Here is a 26,527-nt window from a genome sequence, read left to right on the forward strand (position 1 = left end):
AAACGTGTCAGATGTATTTTAAAATACAATTAGGTTTAATGAGTAATTATGTTTGCTGCTACAGGAAAGGAGTTTTTAGTAAAATGCCAACAGATAAGCATGAAATGGAAAAATCGCAAAATTTGATCAGAATATATCCACAAACAAGCAAACTACAACAGTTTACTTATTCTCCATAACAATACCATGAGAATTTTAAATATACAGCTTTTTTTAAATTCTTCATTTAATGTCCGTACCAATTTATCGTACAACAACACTTTTTCTAAATTACCTGTTTTTAAGCTCTACGAAATGGTTTGAAAATAAATTGCAAAGTTTTATTTTTTGAGGGTCAAAATAAGGGAACCCCATATTTACTCTACAAACCCCCATCCCCATAGCCCGACATGCCATATCATATCTAGGAATAAATCTAGGATGCTATACATCTAGAATTACTTGTTTGTAAGAAATTTCATCAACATTTGATTTTTTCAAAGAGTTGTTAAGCCTCCGGATTTTTGTAAATACACAAACTAACGTGACCGGGCTGAACTAAGGCGTTACCTCAGCCTGGTCACGTTCGTTTGTCAATGTCCCTTTGTGTGTTTCGTGTGTTTTGAAAACTTGTGTCCGTTCTATGTTGTCGTGTGTCATATATATGTTTTATTTATTTAAATCTGTTTTAACGACCTTCGAATGAAGTGATTATCTGACACCTTTGAGGACTGATGATAGTTCAGAAGTACCGAAACTAGTTACCAAAAACAGCAACAAGGTATTACTATATGCAGATATCGTAAACTATTATAAGTATAATTTTTACTCGATTTGTACACAAATGTGAATTGGAACGGATTGTGTTTTTGGCCTCTGGGGACCTCAATAAAAATAAACCGGTCCTTTGGCTAGGTCTTACCATGAGACCTACTGTAATATCCAATATCCTAGGCCCCATGCATTAGCTAACTGTACGATTTTGCTACGATTTAGCCTTCTAGTAAGCCACCAGACATTCTACGAATTATAGACCTATATAGTGTAAATATCTGTGGTGAAGAATAAAACCTGCGAACTAAAGTACATTTCGTAATCTACAGGGATTAGTAGTTAATCCAAAGACTAATTATATAAAATAAGATTACGATTATTATATACAATATTATAATAATTTTCATTATTATTATTATCATTAATCTTCAAATTTTAATATTTATGTACAGTAATTAATTGTTTATTACTATAGTTCGGCCGCTTAGAAAACGACCTGCGCGCTAATGCTAAACCAATGCTGGAGGAGGTCGCTTTCTAAGCGGCCGAACTATATCGGGAGACACTCTAGATTAGCAGTAAAATATGTGAAGATTGTTAGGCGCTCTTTAGCAGTAATGATACGAACTTTTTATACCTAACTTTTTATAGTTTATTTGGAGGAAATTTCAATATAGTAATAAACATTATGAGATGTTGTTACAACATAAAAGTCTATGTGCAATAGTCCTTTAGGGAGTGACCCGGGACACTGGGTCGTTGCCCCGGGCTCCGCCCTCACATCAAGCCTGAGCGGTCGTCCACTTGTACGGCCATACAGGGAACATACATCAAACGTTAATTTACTGCAAGTTCTGTCTAATAAATAATCAGTTACTAAAATTACAATATATTAATTTTCATATCGTGCGCGATACATTATTTTATAAAAAATATGTCATCTCAATGATCGCTGACAAGAGTGTGGCCGAATTTACATTTGTATTTTTTCTTGGACAGTACAGCAGGACCTTAGAAAACAGTTTGTCAACCCAAGTCAATTGTATTTCTACTATAATCTCGCTTTGAAAATATAACCTACCCCTAGTTTCGCGTATGTCTAATTTAAAAACCTTGCCTACGCCTCTAGGGTAGGGTAGTACGAAAAATTGTCCTTTTTTCTAAAATACGGCGTTTTTGTACTTTCATGTAAAATACGACATCACGGAATCTGTAAAGTACACTTGCTTTATTGTTATGCCACGTATACTAAATACAGACAATTTGTTGACTGTATTAAATCATAATGGGTATTGTTTTTCTTAAGATGTTGGTTAATTTACAAGCAAATTCAAGATGTCTTTCCCTCTGACCCTATACTCGGGTTGGTGATACGTCCGCTGCCACCCAATGATTATAATATTTACAAAGCTATTCATTTTACTTGAATTCATCTAAGTACGATTCACCTCTTTCTTTTAATGTACCTTATTTGGCCTATAAGATCTTTGCTTTTACTGATTTCAGATAGTACTGAAAATACTCTTATTCGCATGACGTTTTTGTTCTTACTGCATACAGTTGTTCAATGCTTATGGTTACATTAGTGAGTAATTGATACTTAGTGCTTATTGTAATAGTTTTAGTTCGCTAAGAAATGCGCAGAGCCTTTCAGATATAAATATAACATGGGTAACCATGTGCAAGTTGCGCATTTTAATAGGTTTCTATTTAAAGTATAACTATTTTGGAGAGGATTTGCACATACAGCCAGTTTTACGTCAAATTATACATGGATTACAGCAAGTAAATATTACTCCAGTCGAAGTTTTTAATATTATTAGGAGCATAGATAGTAAATATTCTAGTGGGGTTGATAACATAAATGATTATAAAAACCAACATAGATGTATTTGTTCCGGTTCTGCACCATCATTACCACATGTCTTTGGTGTCAGGTATATTCCCGAATTCATTAAAAACTGCAGTTGTTGTTTCTGTGTAGAAGAATGGGGATATCCTTGAAATGTCAAATTATCGTTCAATATATCTTCTGAGTTGCATTTAAAAAATTTAAGAAACCCACGTGAAAAATAAACTACCTAAAATAAACTACCGTAAATGACTACATGCTTTAACATAATTTATTCTCACAGAATCAGTTTGGTTTCATCCCTGGAAGAGGAACTGAAATATCATTATACCAGCACAGGAGTGTACATAGATTTGTCCAAAGGTTTTGACCGTATTGATCCATTTATATTAATTGACAAATAGAAGCATATGGTTTGCAAGAAGACGATTGGTTAGAAGCAAGAGAAACAATACATAACTGGTTTTCTGATTTCATTTTAAATCGTAATCAAATTGTTAAAACTAATGGAACATTGTCTGATGAATGTAATTCGAGATTTGGAATCGATCAAGGAGGCGTTCTTGGGCCTTTAATGTTTTTATATTATGTTAATGATTTGTTAAAATTAAATTTACACTCAGATATATATGTTCTTTTGTAGACGACACAGCTATTATTTGTAAAAATAAAAACTATACTATGTTGCGAAAATGTTTGCAGGAGGTTTAAAAAAAAAGTAATTGGTGTACAGTACACAAACAAATTGTAAATATTAAGAAGACTAAATGTATTGATTTTACTTGTAAAGCAAATGAATTTTATCTTGTTCTTGAGTGTCATGTACATGGTTGTATTTATACAGTAGTTGCAATTGTCATAATATTGAAATGTGTGAAAAAGTTAAATATCTAGGCTTAATAATTGATAAAAACTTTAAATGGAACCATCATGTAGATTATTTAAACTTAAAACTTAGAAAGATTAACTATCTATTATATTTTGTAAGGAGTTATATTGGCCCTGAGTATTTGAAAACTTTGTATACAGCATGATCTGAGTCTACAATGTGTTATGTTCTTATACACTGGGGAGCGAGCTGGCGTAGTGGTTAGAGCGCGGGACTTCAGTCCCTGAGGTCCCGGGTTCGATCCCCGCCAAGTCACCAATGGATTTATCTAAGTGATAATGCCGCAACCCCTAGGTCTAGCCTGAAGTAATGTGAAAAACAATCCCAGACTCGTGCCTAGCGTCCTAGGACAAAAAAAAAATATACTGGGGAGGCACTTATCAAACAACTCTTTTGCCAATATAAATGTCACAAAGATTTGCCCTACGAAACATATCTAATAAAACAAAGTATAAAAGTATAACTTACATGTTCAAAGAACTAGATATATTGACTTTTTCACAATTATAATTGTTTTCTGTTATTAATTTTGTAACAAAAACCACACTTTGTATGGCATTAAGAACTATCAAAGATGTACAAGAGCCTCAAAAATATAAACACTTGTAGTTCCACGTTTGAAACGTGACATGTCAAGGAATCAGTTGTGCTTCTCATCAGTAGAGATTTTACAGTTAAGATTTTCAATACATTTTCCGAAACAATTATTAACCTTTTAAACAGTTCCTATAATGTAACTAGTGTTAAGAAGAAAATTATGAACTTTGTAAAATCTTTATAATGTATAGAAATGTAATCACTTTATTTTTTCCTCGTAAAAGCATGAGTATTTTTATTGTTCTTTGTTGCATGTGTTTTTGTTTTTTTTTTTGTTGTAAAAATGCTCCGTCATTGTTGTAAGCTCATATTCCATGATTATTTATTGTATTTGTGTATTGTTATCAACAGTGAATAGACTCTGCCAGTAACACCATTGTATGTACCTCGTGCGTGTGCACAAGAGGATGTCAAATATTTAGCATGATGTTGAATGAAATAAAGGTTTTTGAATTTAATTTGATTGAATAATTACAAGTATAATAATTACAAGTAGCAATGCAATACACTCTTTAACCTTTCAAAGATCTTCGTCGTAAAAGACTGAAGAGTTGTTTATCTACCTACCTCTATCACGATGCAATTATAAAATACCCCCGCCGCAGCAAACCTGCAGACTAAGCGAATTTCAACTCGTCTGATTACATTTTTACTAAAATATTTCCATAAATAAGACATATTATTCCCTATTTAAATAACATTAGATTTAACGAGTGCTTAGGTTTGCTGCTACGGGGAAGGTAAAAAGTGTTTTTTGACCATACGTCAATAGTATAGGATAAATAAATAAATTTGCCAAATTTTATCAATATATACCCATAAACAAGTAAACTACAACAATTTTCATTTTCTCCATAAGAATAACATGGGAATTTTCAATTACACTATTTTTGAATTTTCTCCGTGACCGTTAGGCATACAACAGCGCTTCAATGTACTAAATTATTTCTTTTTTTAAGCTCTACAAAATGGTTTAGAAAGAAATCGCAAAATTTTTTGTTTTTAGGTTCAAAAATGGGAAAAACCCATTTTTACCCCATAAAACCCTCCATAATCCCCCGTTCCCATGGTCCGATTATGCTGGATCGCGAACTCGTTCGAATAAACGTAAGTTTACACGTTTGTACCAAATTTCATCAAAATCGGATCATTTTTGCTCGAGTTATCGCGCTAACGGACACATATATATATATATATATATATATATATATATGAATTTGAACGGATGGTTTTTTTGGCCTCTAGGGACCTCAAAATGAAAAATTAAATCTGTCTCGGGTCCAGGTCTTACCATGAGTACTACGGTAATAGCTTATTCCCTATATGGGAAATTCGCTAAAAGTAGCATATTTGAAATTCAATATCATAAACTGTTTCGTCTGTCTCTTGTTTACAGTCAAGCGTTGTTAAACATTCAACTAAAGGGTCAGCTGTTAGATTTCGATTCATATTAAAACAGTTATAAAGAAAGTTGGCCAGCAACACTGGATCTTTGAAAGTGAACGTAAGAAATAGTTGAAACGCAAAGAGGTTGAAGCCCTGAAGGGAATACCGTTTATCGTACCATTCGAATCATCATACATAAGCTGATAAGCTTTAAGATTAATGACATCTCAATCGTGAAAGAAACTCGGTTAAGGAGGACATCTGAAAAGGGGATGCAACAGAAAAAAAAACCTTATTGTATTAGGTATATCGATAGATTTGTTCACGTACATTAGAACACAATTTTCAACATAGATAAGTATGTACTGTACGACTCTAATTTTTCACAAGTGCAGATTTTCAAAATGCAATAAACCAAATACATTTGCGCAGTTTCCACCTGAGAAAGCTTTTCTGTCGCAAACTTTCTTTGAGACAGTCCAAACTTCAAATTAACAGCTTCTGTAATAAAACCGTTTGTTTGAAAAACTTCTTGATTGGCGAGAAACCGCTTCGAAAAATGGTTTCTTATAATTAACTTAGTTTCATCAAAGGGTTCTGCTTTATTGCGTAACCGATGGGAAAATAATAAGAGAATTTTATATCATCAAAGCTGGGCCTGATGACTACCACGGGTAGGTGTGGGTGGTGGTACAGGGAGAGGGGGGGGGGTAGCACCGCTACACTGAAGGTGGGTTGGGTAGGGTAGGGCAGTCAGTCCAGTAGTGTTGCGTCGGCCCTCCGTGCAGCGACGGTGTTGTTGTGTCTTCTGTCGTTGTGTCCGTGATGTCAGTGCCATGATCAGTTAGTGTATGTGTACAACATCAACATGGGTCTCGTTGGATGTTTACTAGTTGTTGCCGCTGTTTCCCTCGTCTCAGCACAACAAGGTAAAACACTCAACACACTTTCCTATATGATAACAAAATAAATACGGTATGATCATTTAGTGCTGGTAATTTGTTTATTAAATGTTTTTGCCGTAATTATGACTTCATATTTGGTGATCAAAAACTGTGTGTACAGTCAATAGCAAAAATATCTGATTACTGATTTAAACTCCAGGTAGGTAGCTTTTAGTCTTAAACTTTCATTACCTCAAGGAAACAATAAGTACTTTATTGTTCTTCTATGAACTACGTTCGGAGACCTCGAGTCACCAAACTGGTTGAATTTTTGTGAACTGGTAACTTTTTTTGTGTTAACATTTTTGTACAATGGGTGAAGTAAAAAAATCCTAATTTTGGACTTAGTTCCTCAGGTAGATATTTGTCGTTTACAGTTTTTCAATAAACACGTAACACGGGAACCGATTATATTATCTGCAATCAGGCAAAGAGACTTGTGACATGTAATCTAAGAAATATGTTAATTTGATCAACTTAGATAAGACTTCTGTAGTTAGATGTTAAACTAAAATCGATGATATGTAGTGTGATCACTCTGTCTATACGCAGTATCAAGGCTTTTATAATTTCCAGTTTTCAATGAACGCTGATAACGGCCGAAACGGTTTATTGGTAGCACTAAACAGAATTGAAAATATTTTGCAAGCCAGAATTACAGCAAAGACGAAATAGACAACGGTTCCAAATCCACAAAAACAAAGCTCACTTCGGAATTCTTCGCTGTGCGCTTTTGCTGCGTAAACAACTTTAATGACGCTATGTTCACTAATGACATCCGTATTCAAACAAATCCCGAGTCCTTCTCGTTTGAGTAATTAATTACGTTTGAAGATTCAACGAGTCTTTTTCGTGATATTGAGATTAATAATTGGGGGGCCGAGTGCAAATCGCGCGTTAAAATATGATTCCAAACTCGTACCCGAGGAATAACGAATTTAACACATATCCCCTTTATCTTTTTACCTGTTAAATATTACCACGTAGAATTGCCGGTTGTGAAGAAAACTAAATGTAGCCTAAAATTCAAGAAATATATGATCGTGTGAAAATAAAATAGGAGCCTATAAATGTTTTTAAGACAATTAATTATTAGATTAATAAAACTATTAATTAATTTGCATTATTTCACTTGTGCTGTTTGTATATCTAGACCATAACAAGTCAAATGTGACAGTGGATACTGTGACGTTTAGTTTAAACATTGTGCGAATAGTCAAAGTCATAAGATGGTTTTCAATAGTTTAACACAGGGTTTATTATTTTCCGACTGTCATAAAAACATTATAAACGAGCTATTTTTTGTTTTTATAGGAATACGTAGAATAAAAAAAGCTAATTAAGATATAATCCGTGATTTTCTAAGTATTTTTGTTATTTTTCTGTAGAGCTCCAAACTCGAGTGTCTAAACTTTTTTCCCCGACAGTATCGATGAACGTCTCCAAATCTTTGGAGACTAATGTCAAGAGCTAGAAAGTAGTGTACGTTTGTAATATTGGGATATCCACAGTTGAAGTCTTATCATTGCTAGGCCTTGGTCTGACAGGCGTGTGGCTGTGGTGACGGTGACGTGAACGCACTATCAAGTCAGAAGAGGCGCGTCCACGGGCATCCACCACCACCGCGCTACTAATAGTACCACTGGGGTCTTCCACTGAATGAGTGGAGATGAGTGAGGTGAGGAGGTTCTGCGAGAGGGAGGGTTTCCGATTCCTAGAATAGCTGGCTAAACTGAATGAGAACGGATGAAAACTTAACGACAAACGTACAGCAGAATTATTTTCCCTGCTAAAGAGAACGAGTAAATGTCTACACATAGTCCAGCAAGATGTTATTGATTTCATACAAATGTTAACGCTTATACCTTCATTAGAAGAGGTTGATGTGGTTTCTATTAACAGATTTTTCACAACACAAATCATGTCCCTGATAATATTACAAAATGGCTGTATCTTGCAACAAAATAGTCAAATCAAATTACTTAGTACAAAAAATGTTACACACAATACTTACTATTCCCTATTTTTTCATCAAACTAAATTTGGCATAAAAACATAAAACATCCGTCTTATATTGACTATTTTGTTATACATAAAAAACATTATAGATATATGTAGTATAGATATATCAGTTACAATACAATAGTCAGTGCTTAGACCTTGACCTAATAGACGGGCACAATCTGTCCTTAACATTTCTTATACATTCTCGGTGAGTGGTGAGACTATAAATTTGGATGATGTAAACTCTTTTGAGACTAATATCAGGAGCTAGAAAGTATCTTTTAAGTTTGTAACATTGGAATATCCACAGTTGAAGTAATGTGCGCTGTAAGTATTATCATTGATTATACCTTACCTTTGATTACATTAGTTTTCGAAGAACGCTTATACAAGCGTTAACCATAGTAGGGGTGGATAAACAACTCAATAAATCAACAAAATTTTTGCAAGTTTACTTGCGTCATGTTGTTAGTGTTGAGCATAGCTGCCTACTCTTTTGATATTTTATCATATAATTTTGTTAATTTCGGAATTTGTGTAAAAATATATTTTCAAAATACAAACGAATAATAGTAAAATTTCAGCAAGATTCAGACATAACACTTTTCATATTGATGAAATACAGTATATTGATTTGCCGTGTATTTTTCACCGTCAGAGCCTTGTGGGTATTTTGTCAGCGCTGTCGGAGGCAGGTAAATATTGGGCGTAGGTCTTGTAAATATGGTGGTAGCTCGTAGGAACACCGCTCTAAACACTCTCAGCTCTCAACACACAACACCTCGTTGTTCATAATATTTGTTCCACATCCTCAACCGAAGCTCCTGTACAACACGAAACACTAAGCTTTATGCATTTAAATGTTGTAATGCTTTCATTTACACTCAAATAAACGGGTTTTAATTTAACTAAACAATTTTGTATTATGTTGCATGTGATGTGTTCATATGATTTGCATGTGATGACGTTGATTTTCATTGCCTATAAAATGGGTTATACCAATAGAAGCTGTATAGTAAATATGGACGGAGACTCATTTTGAAAATCTATTATAATCTGACTATGCTACAAAACATTGAAATTGAATTAGGGTTTCAAGTTTTTAAATAATAAGAGTTTTTTTCGACATAATTTGCCCATACTCCATCCGTAGTTTTATAACGTTCAAGTATACAGCTATAATTCTTGCCAGTCACACGTAGTTTGATATACTCTATTATGTATTTTTAAGCAATGGCTTCCTTGAAAGTGACAGATTAACCCTGCCATACCCAATAAAATTATGGCGTTTGGACCCTTCAAAACGGTTACCTTTTATCTGGATGTACTGCAACAAACGCAGTACAAGTAATAACTTTAACAACCAAAGGACTGTTGATTGGTTCAGTCGTGTCAAAACACATGATCTAGGTCAGTCAATCAAACGTACATTGTTCGTCCGCTTATTGTGTTGTCAGACTTGGCTCCAAGCTAAAGTCAGTGCCCCACATTGAACTGTGAACTGTGCAGACCTACGAATTATACATCTGAAGCTGTTATTGATGCGTGCCTGATTACCTCGAGCTATCGAGAAAATATACTAAGTTAATTTAAATTCAATACGCATTTAGGTACATTTTTATTTGTTTTTATTTTTCAATTTGGAACAAAAAGTATACAGTAAAACTATTTAGACTTTTTAACAGATAATTTTTAGTAGATTGTTTGATAGACGAATCGTATCCACAATTAAGGAGGAATAACTTTTACTACGCTATCAACTTGGTTCTCAGTATTTTGTAAAGGTTCATTATATAAGGCTAGTATTTAGAATTTGTACGTACATAGGTTATGAAAAATGCTGTTAAGCCCAGTTTCATTTAACAAGCTCAACAAAATATTAACTTTAGGAGATGCTTTGTATATTGACCACTATAAAAAAATCCGAAATAAAATGGTAAATAAAACTTGTTTAAGAAATAACTTATGGTGACGACTATAGTTAATTATTTTGTAAGTTTTAAATCTTCATTTGCCATTTTAACAATTCTAGAAATAAACTATGGCACTGATGGAAAAACCTGTGATGTTAATCCAGCCTGATATCCAACACACCCAACATACTGGATGAAAATGCCACCGTCAACTATCCCAGGACAAAGGGCACCAATTAACTCTTTGGTAGGAGCAAATTGATTTTCAATTGTTGACCTACAGAAGAACTGCGCGATGCGAGGCAATCATGTCTGTGCCAAGATGGATTACACCCCAATATTGCCAATTGAATATTTTACCTGCGGTACACTATGACATATTGCATGTCGCCACTGCGACTGGTGTGAGATTATTTATATATCGATATTATTGATAAAATCCTCCAAAAGTCTATTTACTTTAAATTCAGAGTTTTGTTATTATGATTATTTACAAAAATTTGAATTTGAATTCTGGCTTACAGCGCATAATGCATCTAAACTATTTCGTATTTTAGTTACGTAGCATATTTCTTTCAGTAAATTTACAATAGCAGTATTACAGCATTACGTATATTCAGTTTTCCAAGTATACTTATGACTAAAATACGCAAAGCAATGGAGTCAAAACTAGTCACATATAAAAAGGGGAAAGCTTATGCTCATATTTATTGGCAAATGTAATTAATTTTGACATCATCGGTAAATTAATAAGGTATTCATACGTCACCAAAATGGTTAAAAGGACCTACGATACATAGTTGACCTTGGTCATGACTCAATGACGGATCTACTGGCGGACCCATCTGTGACATTTCATGACTCAATATGACTGCAGGCCTGGCCTTGGCACTCAGTCCTGGGGTATTTTGACATAGAGTGGATGATGCAAAGGTTTCGGTTTCGATATGCGTGAGTTGGACCGAGACGACGGCGGTGTTGGTGTTGGACTGGAGTGAAGTAGTGAACGTCCACAGAGTTGGACAGTTGGTCACGGTGGACGCAGCAAGCCTCACTTTCTACCGCTAGTGCAACCACAACACTGTGTCTGCGTAACACCCCCCCCCTCCCCCCCCACAACATCGCTAGTACCTGCACCTGCATCTGCGGTGTAGAGATTGGGAATAACAATTGTTTGGCTTTACAGTAGTTCAAAACAAGGCGGAAAATCAACACACGTCACTCACGATACTTTTGTCAGTTTGATCGAAAACATCGTATACAGAAAGCAGCACCAATGGATATATGCTTTATAAAAGATATTTAACACTTAACAACAGGAGTTAAACAGTTAAACAGAGTTTTACAGGAACTAAAAATAGCGTAAACTATTTTAATCTTGTTTGCTAACCAATACACACAAAGCTATATGGAGATCTTCTGAAAGATCAGAAGAGATTTTTCAGACCAAAAATAAGAAGATAAGAAGAGCTAGAGATCGGAACTATTGGTATTGCTGCAGATACTGAGTACTAAACCTATTATCCTATTAACCTATTATTTTAGTGACAGTACTTATTTTATCTTCATCCATCCATCTGAGGTTCCCATAAACATATAAAATGGTCATTTGTGAATTACCACAGTACCCGCATCGTCTGTACTAGGAAAAGGCCAAGCCCAGGAATCTAATCCTTTGTGTGATTAAAACTTACCGCTCTGAAATCCAAAACCGATGCTACCTTATTTATCGAAAGAAATATTATAATTCATCCTATTCCTAAAGTATGATGTTATTGGTTAAAAAAATTGCGATACTAAAATAAGCTAAATCTATATGGAACCAAATATTGTGTGGTCGTAAAAAAAGTTATTAAACGAATATGTTAAAGGGTTTCTAATTAGTTTCTTTACAGTTGGATCATGTTCTAAATTGGATAGTACAACCCTACAAAGTGTTCTAGACAAGTTTCACTTGACAAGGCAAACTAATACAAATGAACTTGTGAGGCAATCGCGGTGTTACTGGAGCTATAATGGAATTACGCGCTAATACGCTGATAACAAAATATGTTATGGCAGAAACCCGATACGCTAGTAGGTAAAAGGTTATTATTTCATGGCAAAACCAAGTAAAATTCTTTAAGTAAATATTTTACTGTCCGTAAAAAATATTTATTTAAACATTTCAATTAAATGTCAAATTCGCAACACAGTTTTCCTTCAAAATAATTAAATGTTAGTTATATTCTTCCATGGCTGATGGATATAAAGACGCTGAAATTACCGTCAATTCCAAAAGTAATAGGTATTCTAGTATAGTATTCACTAGTCAAATACTAATTTATATTAAACATGACAAACACTTCACTCAAAATGTTCAAGGTACATGGTATATATACATTTTGTAGTATAAGAGGTGCTGGTTGATCTTTATATTAGAAAAAAAAACACATGAAAGCTATGATGTTTATTATTAGGCCTAGATATTTTATAGGGATCTACCTACTAAACCATCAGACTGTACTTTAAAAGGTAGGCAAGCGCACCAACAACGCCGTCAACAATAGTTTATGTTAGTCATTACTAAACTTCTAAGGAATGATATGATAAAACGTCTACAGATAGAAAAACATCCTGAGAATAATATCTGAAAACTTATACATATATATACCTATATAAAACAATACAATCGTATTTTATGTGTAGAACTACAGTTCATTACATTGAACACACGAGGCATGGGGATTTATCTTCCGTACAAATTGTTACATCTTACAGTAGTTCCTAATGCAGGAGAATGCCGAACAATAGTAGATGATGAATGCCAGCAGTAAGCGGCAAGCGAGTTTCTGTACTTGCACACATGTTACAGTGCTTAAGCAACTACAGGAGGTTCATGCACGTTTATGTTCATGGTTTACAATAAATCGTCTACGCAGGAGTGTAAACTGCAGTAAACCATTTACAAACTACACAGTCGCATGTTACAGTGCTAGTGCTAGGGCAACTACTGGTAGGAGGTTTATGCACGTTTATGTTCATGGTATACAATAAATCGTCTACGCAGGAGTATAAACTGCAGTAAACCATTTACAAACTACACGGGCGCATGTTACAGTGCTCAGGCAACTACTGGTAGGAGGTTTATGCACGTTTATGTTCATGGTATACAATAAATCGTCTACGCAGGAGTATAAACTGCAGTAAACCATTTACAAACTACACGGCCGCATGTTACAGTGCTCAGGCAACTACAGGAGGTTCATGCACGTTTATGTTCATGGTATACAATAAATCGTCTACGCAGGAGTATAAACTGCAGTAAACCATTTACAAACTACACGGTCGCATGTTACAGTGCTCAGGCAACTACTGGTAGGAGGTTTATGCACGTTTATGTTCATGGTTTACAATAAATCGTCTACGCAGGAGTATAAACTGCAGTAAACCATTTACAAACTACACGGGCGCATGTTACAGTGCTAGTGCTCGGGCAACTACTGGTAGGAGGTTCATGCACGTTTATGTTCATGGTTTACAATAAATCGTCTATGCAGGAGTATAAACTGCAGTAAACCATTTACAAACTACACGGGCGCATGTTACAGTGCTCGGGCAACTACTGGTAGGAGGTTTATGCACGTTTATGTTCATGGTTTACAATAAATCGTCTACGCAGGAGTATAAACTGCAGTAAACCATTTACAAAATACACGGGCGCATGTTACAGTGCTCGGGCAACTACTGGTAGGAGGTTTATGCACGTTTATGTTCATGGTTTACAATAAATCGTCTACGCAGGAGTATAAACTGCAGTAAACCATTTACAAATTACACGGTCGCATGTTACAGTGCTAGTGCTCGGGCAAATACTCGTAGGAGGTTTATGCACGTTTATGTTCATGGTTTACAATAAATCGTCTACGCAGGAGTATAAACTGCAGTAAACCATTTACAAACTACACCGGCGCATGTTACAGTGCTAGTGCTCGGGCAACTACTGGTAGGAGGTTTATGCACGTTTATGTTAATGGTTTACAATAAATCGTCTACGCAGGAGTATAAACTGCAGTAAACCATTTACAAACTACACGGGCGCATGTTACAGTGCTCGGGCAACTATACTGGTAGGAGGTTTATGCACGTTTATGTTCATGGTTTACAATAAATCGTCTACGCAGGAGTATAAACTGCAGTAAACCATTTACAAACTACACGGTCGCATGTTACAGTGTTGGGGCAACTACTGGTAGGAGGTTCATGCACGTTTATGTTAATGGTTTACAATAAATCGTCTACGCAGGAGTATAAACTGCAGTAAACCATTTACAAACTACACGGGCGCATGTTACAGTGCTAGTGCTCGGGCAACTACTGGTAGGAGGTTTATGCACGTTTATGTTAATGGTTTACAATAAATCGTCTACGCAGGAGTATAAACTGCAGTAAACCATTTACAAACTACACGGGCGCATGTTACAGTGCTCGGGCAACTATACTGGTAGGAGGTTTATGCACGTTTATGTTCATGGTTTACAATAAATCGTCTACGCAGGAGTATAAACTGCAGTAAACCATTTACAAACTACACGGTCGCATGTTACAGTGCTCGGGCAACTACTGGTAGGAGGTTCATGCACGTTTATGTTCATGGTTTACAATAAATCGTCTACGCAGGAGTATAAACTGCAGTAAACCATTTACAAACTACACGGTCGCATGTTACAGTGTTGGGGCAACTACTGGTAGGAGGTTCATGCACGTTTATGTTCATGGTTTACAATAAATCGTCTACGCAGGAGTGTAAACTGCAGTAAACCATTTACAAACTACACGGTCGCATGTTACAGTGCTAGTGCTAGGGCAACTACTGGTAGGAGGTTTATGCACGTTTATGTTAATGGTTTACAATAAATCGTCTACGCAGGAGTATAAACTGCAGTAAACCATTTACAAACTACACGGGCGCATGTTACAGTGCTCGGGCAACTATACTGGTAGGAGGTTTATGCACGTTTATGTTCATGGTTTACAATAAATCGTCTACGCAGGAGTATAAACTGCAGTAAACCATTTACAAATTACATGGTCGCATGTTACAGTGCTAGTGCTCGGGCAACTACTAGTAGGAGGTTTATGCACGTTTATGTTCATGGTTTACAATAAATCGTCTACGCAGTAGTATAAACTGCAGTAAACCATTTACAAACTACACGGGCGCATGTTACAGTGCCAGTGCTCGGGCAACTACTGGTAGGACGTTCATGCACGTTTATGTTCATGGTTTACAATAAATCGTCTACGCAGGAGTATAAACTGCAGTAAACCATTTACAAACTACACGGTCGCATGTTACAGTGCTGGGGCAACTACTGGTAGGAGGTTTATGCACGTTTATGTTCATGGTTTACAATAAATCGTCTACGCAGTAGTATAAACTGCAGTAAACCATTTACAAACTACACGGGCGCATGTTACAGTGCTAGTGCTCGGGCAACTACTGGTAGGAGGTTCATGCACGTTTATGTTCATGGTTTACAATAAATCGTCTACGCAGGAGTATAAACTGCAGTAAACCATTTACAAACTACACGGTCGCATGTTACAGTGCTGGGGCAACTACTGGTAGGAGGTTCATGCACGTTTATTTTCATGGTTTACAATAAATCGTCTACGCAGGAGTATAAACTGCAGTAAACCATTTACAAACTACACGGGCGCATGTTACAGTGCTAGTGCTCGGGCAACTACTGGTAGGAGGTTCATGCACGTTTATGTTCATGGTTTACAATAAATCGTCTACGCAGGAGTATAAACTGCAGTAAACCATTTACAAACTATACGGTCGCATGTTACAGTGCTGGGGCAACTACTGGTAGGAGGTTCATGCACGTTTATGTTCATGGTTTACAATAAATCGTCTACGCAGGAGTATAAACTGCAGTAAACCATTTACAAACTATACGGTCGCATGTTACAGTGCTCGGGCAACTATACTGGTAGGAGGTTTATGCACGTTTATGTTCATGGTTTACAATAAATCGTCTACGCAGGAGTATAAACTGCAGTAAACCATTTACAAACTACACGGTCGCATGTTACAGTGCTAGTGCTCGGGCAACTACTGGTAGGAGGTTCATGCACGTTTATGTTCATGGTTTACAATAAATCGTCTACGCAGGAGTATAAATTGCAGTAAACCATTTACAAACTACACGGTCGCATGTTACAGTGCTCGGGCAACTACTGGTAGGAGGTTTATGCACGTTTATGTTCATGGTTTACAATAAATCGTCTACGCAGGAGTATAAACTGCAGTAAACCATTTACAAACTACACGGTCGCATGTTACAGTGCTGGGGCAACTACTGGTAGGAGGTTCATGCACGTTTATGTTCATGGTTTACAATAAATCGTCTACGCAGGAGTATAAACTGCAGTAAACCATTTACAAACTACACGGGCGCATGTTACAGTGCTAGTGCTCGGGCAACTACTGGTAGGAGGTTCATGCACGTTTATGTTCATGGTTTACAATAAATCGTCTACGCAGGAGTATAAACTGCAGTAAACCATTTACAAACTATACGGTCGCATGTTACAGTGCTGGGGCAACTACTGGTAGGAGGTTCATGCACGTTTATGTTCATGGTTTACAATAAATCGTCTACGCAGGAGTATAAACTGCAGTAAACCATTTACAAACTATACGGTCGCATGTTACAGTGCTGGGGCAACTACTGGTAGGAGGTTCATGCACGTTTATGTTCATGGTTTACAATAAATCGTCTACGCAGGAGTATAAACTGCAGTAAACCATTTACAAACTACACGGTCGCATGTTACAGTGCTGGGGCAACTACTGGTAGGAGGTTCATGCACGTTTATGTTCATGGTTTACAATAAATCGTCTACGCAGGAGTATAAACTGCAGTAAACCATTTACAAACTACACGGGCGCATGTTACAGTGCTAGTGCTCGGGCAACTACTGGTAGGAGGTTTATGCACGTTTATGTTCATGGTATACAATAAATCGTCTACGCAGGAGTATAAACTGCAGTAAACCATTTACAAACTACACGGTCGCATGTTACAGTGCTGGGGCAACTACTGGTAGGAGGTTCATGCACGTTTATGTTCATGGTATACAATAAATCGTCTACGCAGGAGTATAAACTGCAGTAAACCATTTACAAACTACACGGGCGCATGTTACAGTCCTAGTGCTCGGGCAACTACTGGTAGGAGGTTTATGCACGTTTATGTAAATGGTTTACAATAAATCGTCTACGCAGGAGTATAAACTGCAGTAAACCATTTACAAACTACACGGTCGCATGTTACAGTGCTCGGGCAACTATACTGGTAGGAGGTTCATGCACGTTTATGTTCATGGTTTACAATAAATCGTCTACGCAGGAGTATAAACTGCAGTAAACCATTTACAAACTACACGGGCGCATGTTACAGTGCTAGTGCTCGGGCAACTACGGGTAGGAGGTTTATGCACGTTTATGTTCATGGTATACAATAAATCGTCTACGCAGGAGTATAAACTGCAGTAAACCATTTACAAACTACACGGTCGCATGTTACAGTGCTGGGGCAACTACTGGTAGGAGGTTTATGCACGTTTATGTTCATGGTTTACAATAAATCGTCTACGCAGGAGTATAAACTGCAGTAAACCATTTACAAACTATACGGTCGCATGTTACAGTGCTGGGGCAACTACTGGTAGGAGGTTCATGCACGTTTATGTTCATGGTTTACAATAAATCGTCTACGCAGGAGTATAAACTGCAGTAAACCATTTACAAACTACACGGTCGCATGTTACAGTGCTAGTGCTCGGGCAACTACTGGTAGGAGGTTCATGCACGTTTGTGTTCATGGTTTACAATAAATCGTCTACGCAGGAGTATAAACTGCAGTAAACCATTTACAAACTACACAGTCGCATGTTACTGGGATCGGTAGTTAGGTTTAACGCATAGAGGTAAGTTCAATTCATGCATTCTGGTGCACAAAGTGATTTATTCTATATGTCAAATTATATTGTAAGTTTCATTTTTTTTTCGATACATTTTCAACAAATGTCCCGCATTGAGTAGTCTATATGAAATCAAACTTAAAAATGTTACACTATGGTGTATTTCAGATTTAAAAAGTACCCTTATCTCGGCGAGGCAGTAACGGATCAAATCATGAAAGGATTAAAATATCTTACAAACACTTAAATGTTAATAGGACATCGCGTTATTTCTAAATAAACCACTGACGCTATTCATTCGCAGACATTAATAATTTTACTTGAGTCCAATCAATATAACGTATATTTAATCTAAGTGCCAATCCAACATTTATGAGTAACAGTTGAGCTTGACAAGGTTTATTTGATGTAAAGCGTAATTATGTCTCCTCCAGGCAATTATAAGTGACTTTTCACTTCTCTCAGTTATGATGGGTGTAATGCTTTTATGAGCTATTGTAGCAATCTGCAACGCAGCGCGCTGATCATTTTCTCTTTGGTTGTTAGTAAATATTTAGTGAGTCACTGTTCTTAATTTGAATTGTATGTAGACGACGACCTCCTGGTCGTCTTGGGAAAGTGGTTTGTGAAACTTAAAGGGTATAAAATAAGTCAAATCTTGAAAGCTTAAAGATGTATATAAAGTAATCTGAAACATTCTTTCTCAAAAATATTAAGAAAACTCTTAGCAGAGATAAGAGTAAAGATATCCAAACCTGATATGATTTATGTTGTGAAGCCGCATGATTTAGCCTACACACCAGTAACCATGTACCTTGCATCCATGTAGTCATGCAGCTACAACGGACTGTAGCTTTCCCAATACCATTGTCACGTTAGCCATGGTCGTTTTTCTTGTCCAAGAGCTGCACATGTCAAGTCGGTTCTCAAAAGACCTGCCAAGACTTCGAGGACGTAGAGAGAAGGTTAAAAAATATAAGTACTTAGCCTACTTTTTATGGTAAAACCCGCTATATTATTAACAGGTAACTGGTATACTTGTTTTGCTCAAACAACTCTAATAATACGACTCTCATATGGCAAATTTGTACTTTCTATAATGATTTTTGTTGAGTAATTTAAGTCAAAAGAAAAATCATTTTATAATAATAAGTTGGAATAAGTAATCGAAAGCAACACACAACATTTTTACTGAAAATTACTTTACATAGATTAAGCGTTTCACCTCAAAGCACTCTCAGGTGTGAAAAACCACCCGGACCTTCCAATTTCAATGTAATTCGAATGACAGTTTTTAAATCTGAAACAGCTTACCAATGATTACTTACATTCCACCAAACTCCATTTACTATTTTACTGAGTAACAAAATGTTTTTCACCCTACTTAGTAATAAAAAATAGGATAATTAAGTCTAATTAAGTATAATTAAGCTATCGTAACAATGCAGCGTATTTCGTTTAAAAAACGTTTGAGTGAATTAACTGATAGGGAATAAGCTATTGCCTATGGTATTTAATTAATAGTATTACCGTAGGTGGCACGGTAAGCCCTAGACCCACAGCCGATACTGTTTTATTTTGATTTCCCTAGAGGCCAAAAACACTATTCGTACAAAATGTATATTTTTTGTACGTAATGTTTTGTTCGTTGAGATAACTTGAATAATTTTGGCTAAACTTTGATACAATTGGGCACAAACGTGTAGAGCTGAATACACTCAATTGAGTTCGCGAACCAGCAAGATCGAAACAGGTTGTTATGGGATTTTAAAATTTATAAAAATAGGGTTTATCACATGTTTTGAGTTTTTCCAAACGTACCTTTGAAAGCAAAAAATGCTCAAATTTCATTACAACCATCTTGTAGAATTTTAAAAAGGAAATAGTTTTGCATATTGAAGTGGTGCAGAAAATACCAACAATACTTGAAGATTACCACGCTGTTCTTATGGATAAGGTAAACTGTTGTAGTGATCTTGATTATAGATATTTTGATCAAATTTAAAAAATTTATTTATTTCATACGATAGTATTAACGTTTTACAATTAAACACTTTTCTTTCCTCATAGCAGCAAACCTAATTATTAGGAATCTATTCTTATTAGAAAAATCGATAAAAATTCCAAACAAATAAATGGTAATTCGCTTAATCTGCAGGGTAGCTTCGGCAGGGTATTTTAATTAGTTACGTATGCAGTTGGCATAACTTGATTTAATCAACGGGGGAAAATGCAATGCACAGAGAAAAATAAGAGATCTTGATCAGTCGCTAATGAAGTTAGACCAAAACATCTCACAGAGGATTCAGATCTCTTTGTGATAAGTTGTATTTAGGCTAATGAACCTGACTTTCTTCAGTGGAATTGCTGGTTGAATCTTGTTCGCAGCATCCTACTTTATTCGTTTATCCTAGTTTATTATTATTTGGGTTTGGTATCGGATTAATAACACCGCTGCCATGTTGCACCCTCTTAGCTGTGGAGGGGAGGAAGTGATGTGTGGGGGAGGGGGTGACGACTGATTGAGAGAGGCTGTACAATGAGTCTGTTAATTAAAATGTGCATCGAGTGTTATTCGAGGCTACATTGCAATTACCATGTTTAACTTTTCTGGGACTCATTTCAATTTCGACGTAGTATAACTATTCAAATGCAGTTATAATTTTGTATTATAGTAACACCTTTATATCCAACGACAGCGGCATATGGACAATGGGTATCTACATTGCTGTGCCTGGTTTCACATTTTAATTTTTACTCACTTTAAGATTGGTTGATTTAAGATTGTCAAATACAGTTGCCGTAACTAAAACACACTACCATAATTCAATATTTCTTCTAATTAATAATATTTACACATGCAAACAATATACTACACAAGGAGTATTACCTCTTGGAAATTGAAATGTTTTACCCTGAAAGAAAGTATTTTAAAGATTTACATTTGATAATTTTCACACATGATGATATGTATTAAGCCATATAAGTGCAAGACACCCTCAGTTTATTTGTCTGGTGGACAATACTAGTGTCCTGTATTTATGTGTCTGGCAGCTACAGCTATCAAGATGCAGACATTCCTACACCCTCGCCTTGCCGCCTCCACACAAAGCCTACCATCTACCATCTGGCTCCAACCATCGCCAAACACTCTGCAACCGTTCATGCAAGTCTGCAGGACTGCGATATAACATGTGCATAGCCAACGTTAAAGTTAAGCTTATTTGGCAATCCTACGACGAGTTCGTTATAGGTAGTATATCACGTTAAAACCCTATATATTTTAACAGTTTTGTTAGTACTATTGGCAATTTTTCAACTGAAAACTATAGTCCTAACTAATGAGCTATAATTTGTGGATTAGTGAAACGACGAGCAGCGCTCACTAAATGAGGGACCGTCACTTTCACACGCATTTACACACGCAGGAGAAAGTGGTGTGTAGCTGTGTAGGGCTGGAGGTTATGACGAATCCTACGGTCCGAGTCCGTACATTCAACACACGGTGTGATATGAAAGTAGGCTACCACTGCCGTCACACAGGCTATGTATATAAACACTCATGACTGATGGCTGATGGTGATACGACCACTACCAACCTTGTGTGAGTTACAACAGAGTCTTGGATTACCCCTCAATTTGTACGAATTACCAATCACCTCCGAGTCCTTGACTGTTGATTTCACTTTTGATCTCTCTGGCATTCACAACTCTCGGTATTGAGGTTGGAATGTGTTTGTGTGTGTTGAACCTAATAACAGCATTGAACGAACATAATGCAAAACTATTTATTTCTTTGATAATTACATTACAATAAATACTCGTATTATCTGAAACAATAACTCGGTGAGAACTTTTTAATAATTACTACCTCACATGGCAAGGTAAATAATGATAATGGCGAATAATTACAGTATTGATAACAGAATAGTTTGGTACCCAAATATTACAGTTATGATAGTATATCCAATCACTAGGGTGTAAAGTGCCTCTTTTCTTAGAAATAACCCTTTTTGCCCCTGTGATGAACTACATGTTGGTCATATTGCACAATTTTTCTAGCGAACAAAGTTACAAAACGAAAATAAAATACTTTTCATGTTCTTCCAACTCGTTTTCAATTATGCTAATGTAAACAAGCAGCTGTCTAGTTAGCGATTCATCCATTCGTCCATGCAGTCTATTACGATTACGATATTGTACATTATACATCGATATGTCGAACTATTGACAAGAATGGCACAATAAGCTATAACCGATTAAATAAACAGATACATAATTTCGATGCATTCGTGATTCTATTGAAGCTTACAACTGAGTTTATAACAACAGAATTTTACTAAACAGTGTCCTAAAAATGCTTTTTACTTTATAAGAGCTACTCTATACCTTATTAAAACCGGCTGTTTTTGCTAAAGTTTAACGAAAAACTACCAAATATGTTGTTTGTGACAGTGTAACATCCCGAATACTTTCATCATTGTTTTTATAATTTCGCTTGCGTTAGTAACCTAACGTGAAAATAAGTATATTTATCAATCCCAAACTGACGTTTGTAATTCCATAGATAAAACATACTGTTGGTTAGTCTATGGTAATTCTTTCTAAATAAAAGTGTGGCAGCGTAGTTGAGGGATTGGAGGTTGCTGACAATTACCATACACGTAGGCCTAAACATCAGCTCGCGGCAAAACAGCTGATGACGGCCTCGGGGTCTTGTCATTTATCTCTCAGTGATGGCGTTTCTGACAACTGACATCGTTATTAAACACCACCTGTGAAATCTGTAATAGGCTAGTCAAAATACGGTCCAACATCAAACTTAAAGCAATAGAAATGAAATATATGGGATTTTGTCAACAAAGGGGTCCACAACATCATACTAAAAATCGATAAAAATCGAAGTGGCGGAAAGCCGCCATATTGGAAAAAAGCTTCCGCCATATTGGATTTATGTAAGCTTTTAGTAAAATGGATATAGTTTGACAACTAAGCGTCTTAAAAATCTCCAGTTTGTTTTAATAGCGTCTACTTCAAGATAACAATAACTTTTATATCATTTCTATATTTTTTTTGTTTAAATGAGACAGCTTTAAATTTAAAAAATACAAAATTTCAAAGATTTTTTTAGTACTGTAAAACCTTTAAATTTTTGCCAATATAAACTCAGGTGATATGAAAATACATATTTTTTGGCTATAAAAATAATCTGAATTAAATTTTGAACAATAATAACCATCACATCAGTTTGCATCTTGCTTTGAAGATGGGATATATTATGGGATATATTTGTCATTATTCTTCAACTTGGAACGCTAGCCTTGACGCGCGCTGCACCGCTACATCTATCCGGGTGAAATACAATTTGAGGGGGGACAGATTGCTTTAAGAAAATTTAGACTATTATTTTGAAATAATTTATACAGGATAATATACAAACAAAAATCCGAAAAAACCGAGCTTGGGAACACTGAAAAAGTAGACGTTTTCAAACATAACAAAATTCAATTTTTCATAATAGACAACTACAGTAGTAGTCAGAGAAATATAGGATATGACCTTAAAATTTTCAATGAAACCGTTTTATAGTTTTATTTTTAGTGTTGGGGTGGCAGAGTAACATACTAAAAGTTGTTCAAAAATTATCCACGGGAAACCGCCTAAAACGATATGAAAAATTGCAACTTTTCCTAAAATTTACAAATTAAAAAAACCCATGCAATTTTATGAAAATATTTTGAGAAATTGACTTGGTACACTGCTGATATTTATTAGTTATTTAGTTCCTAATTTCGATAGATAACCCTTTTTTTACCGCCATCTTGGATCGCCATATTGGATATAAATAAAATATTTTAAAATTAATGATGTTTTATGACACACCATTTTAAACTAGATTTTCACGATTATTTAAATTTTGGAATGCGTTTTTAAATATCATTTTTCGCTTTTAAGATAATTTAAAACGAAAACTTTACCCCATACATTTCTTATGAACGTTTCGTACCTTGAATTAAAAAAAAGAAGATATTTCTTACATCTCCAGTTATTATTACCACTTGCAGTCCGTTCTAGCCTTAAATTATTCAGTGATGTAAGGGCTGTCATTTGATTATTTTGGCTATTGATAACTAAAATATGAAAGTTTTGAGACGAGCTACAAACCCCAACACAATCTTAAATTGACTTTTTAGGAAATCAGTTTTTATTAAAAGATTTATATTTTGGGTTGCCAAAACGTCACCAAGTTATTTATGGTCTGAATGTATTGATTAAATGTTTGGCTTAATTTTTATTGATCACTAAATAAAATCTGACAAATTTAAATTGACTCATGAACCTTCATTTCAAATTATTTTATTTTATTTTGAAAACTGTCTTTAGTTAAATACATATATCCTCAATCTTGAATAACTCCAAAAACGCTTTATAGTCTTAAATAATTCGGCAAAGTATTGACTCTTATTTTAGCTATGGATTACGTATTTATTTATTTAGAATTGAGGATAAACGTCTTTAACTGAAGACAATTCTCTAAATAAAAATTATTTAATCCATACCTATAAAAGAGGAAGTATGTATGTATGTATGTATGTGTCCTATAGACTCCGAAACCGCTAGACAGATTGTAGTGAAACTTCCAGGTATTGTTCAAGGATAGTGTGTGTGAAGTTTAGTGCAGATCCGTCATAAGGGCTCCGCCCCAGAGGGTTTTAAGGGGTCGATTGTCGATTGTCAGACTTTTGGAACTACAATTCATACAATAAATATAAATTAAAAGCAGTTTGTTTACTTTCACCAACTGCTTTGTAGGCTTGAATAATCACAACATTCTGTTTTACTCATGATTTGAAATAGTGCCACCCTGTTTTTACAGAATGCAGCACAGAAAACTATTATACTTTTTGATAAGTCCATATATATCAAACCATTGACTAAAACCTAAACACAGCATACCAGTGCACTGAACAACGTTTGAATTCTCCAATGTTAAATATGTAAACATACAAAACCTTTATCAAAGTATTATAAACATTAAAAGGGATAGCAATGCCTAAATAACTTTTTTCCTTTGTTCTATACCCACACAATCTAACATAAATTATTAAGTGAAAAATAATCGTGTGAGCTATGTCAGGTATTCAAATGCCTCCCAATTTGTCATTAACCCACCACATTACTGTCATTGAAAGAAGAGCTCAAATGATACTAATGCGAAACTTACGTGCGAATCCACGGATGCTGTGCAACGGAACCGGACTGACGATTAAAAACATTACACCAAATATGGTTCAAACAACAATCATCAGTAGTAAGTTTAAACGAGAAATAGTCTTAATCCCTAGAATAGTGATGATTTCATCGGAATTACCCTTTGAATTGAAGCGACTATAATTTCCTTTCGTCTTTCTTTCGCAGTCACCATTATAAGACACAAGGGCAATCGCTGACTGTCGCCGGGTTAAGTTTAGAAAATGTATGCTTTACACACGGACAGCTGTATGTTGCGTGCTCACGAGGTAGTAGGTACGCCTAAAAAACTTATATACCTATATATAAACCAAATGAAAAAAACGAAAAAAACATAGTTTATCCACTGGCAATTAAAAGAATACAATTTTTTTTTGTTTTTGGTATACGTTTTTAATATTCATCGTAAAGAAGGAAAAACTCAAATTTCAAATAATAGTTATTAGCGCAGCAACGCGCGCTGGATAACTGCTAGTTTTAAATAAAAGTCCATGTCTCATTTTAAATTTTGTCAGATTTTATTTAGTAATTAATAAAATGAAAGCCAATCATTTACTGGGTAATTTAAGACCAGAAAGAACTTGGTGACGTTTTATATGAAGATAATATGTGAAGATTTATATCTCGTGTTGTTAATACAACCCGAGATATAAATATTTTAATAACGTCTTATTTCTAAAAAGGTCAATTTCATATTGTGTTGTGGTTTGTAGCTCGTCTCAAAATTTTCAGATTTTAATGATCAATAGCACAAATAATTAAATGACAGCCCTTACATCACTGAATAGTTTAAGGCTAGAACGGACTGCAAGCGTTAATAATAACTGGAGATGTAAGAAATATCATAAAAAAAAATTCAAAGTACGAAACGTTCATAAGAAATGTAAGGGGTCGTTTGAAAACTAAAAAGGATACCTAAAAAAGTGTTCTAGAATTGAAATCATCGTAAAAATCTAGTTTA

General features: G+C 35.4%; 1 protein-coding gene across 1 annotated transcript in view; it reads left to right on the forward strand.

Moving 5' to 3' along the window:
• The first annotated feature begins 6,243 nt into the window (after positions 1–6,243).
• Positions 6,244–26,527, forward strand: part of LOC128984816 (uncharacterized) — a 186,597-nt gene continuing 166,313 nt past the window's right edge. Inside the window, exon 1 of the mRNA XM_054404217.1 lies at positions 6,244–6,406. Within this exon, the coding sequence (XP_054260192.1) occupies positions 6,346–6,406 (61 nt within the window). The 5' untranslated portion in view covers positions 6,244–6,345. The remainder of the gene's footprint in view (positions 6,407–26,527) is intronic.

This window comes from Macrosteles quadrilineatus, unplaced genomic scaffold, assembly GCF_028750875.1.
Source record: "Macrosteles quadrilineatus isolate MER2022 unplaced genomic scaffold, UCM_ALF_1.0 Scaffold_1__1_contigs__length_201487025, whole genome shotgun sequence".
Classification (NCBI taxonomy): domain Eukaryota; kingdom Metazoa; phylum Arthropoda; class Insecta; order Hemiptera; family Cicadellidae; genus Macrosteles; species Macrosteles quadrilineatus.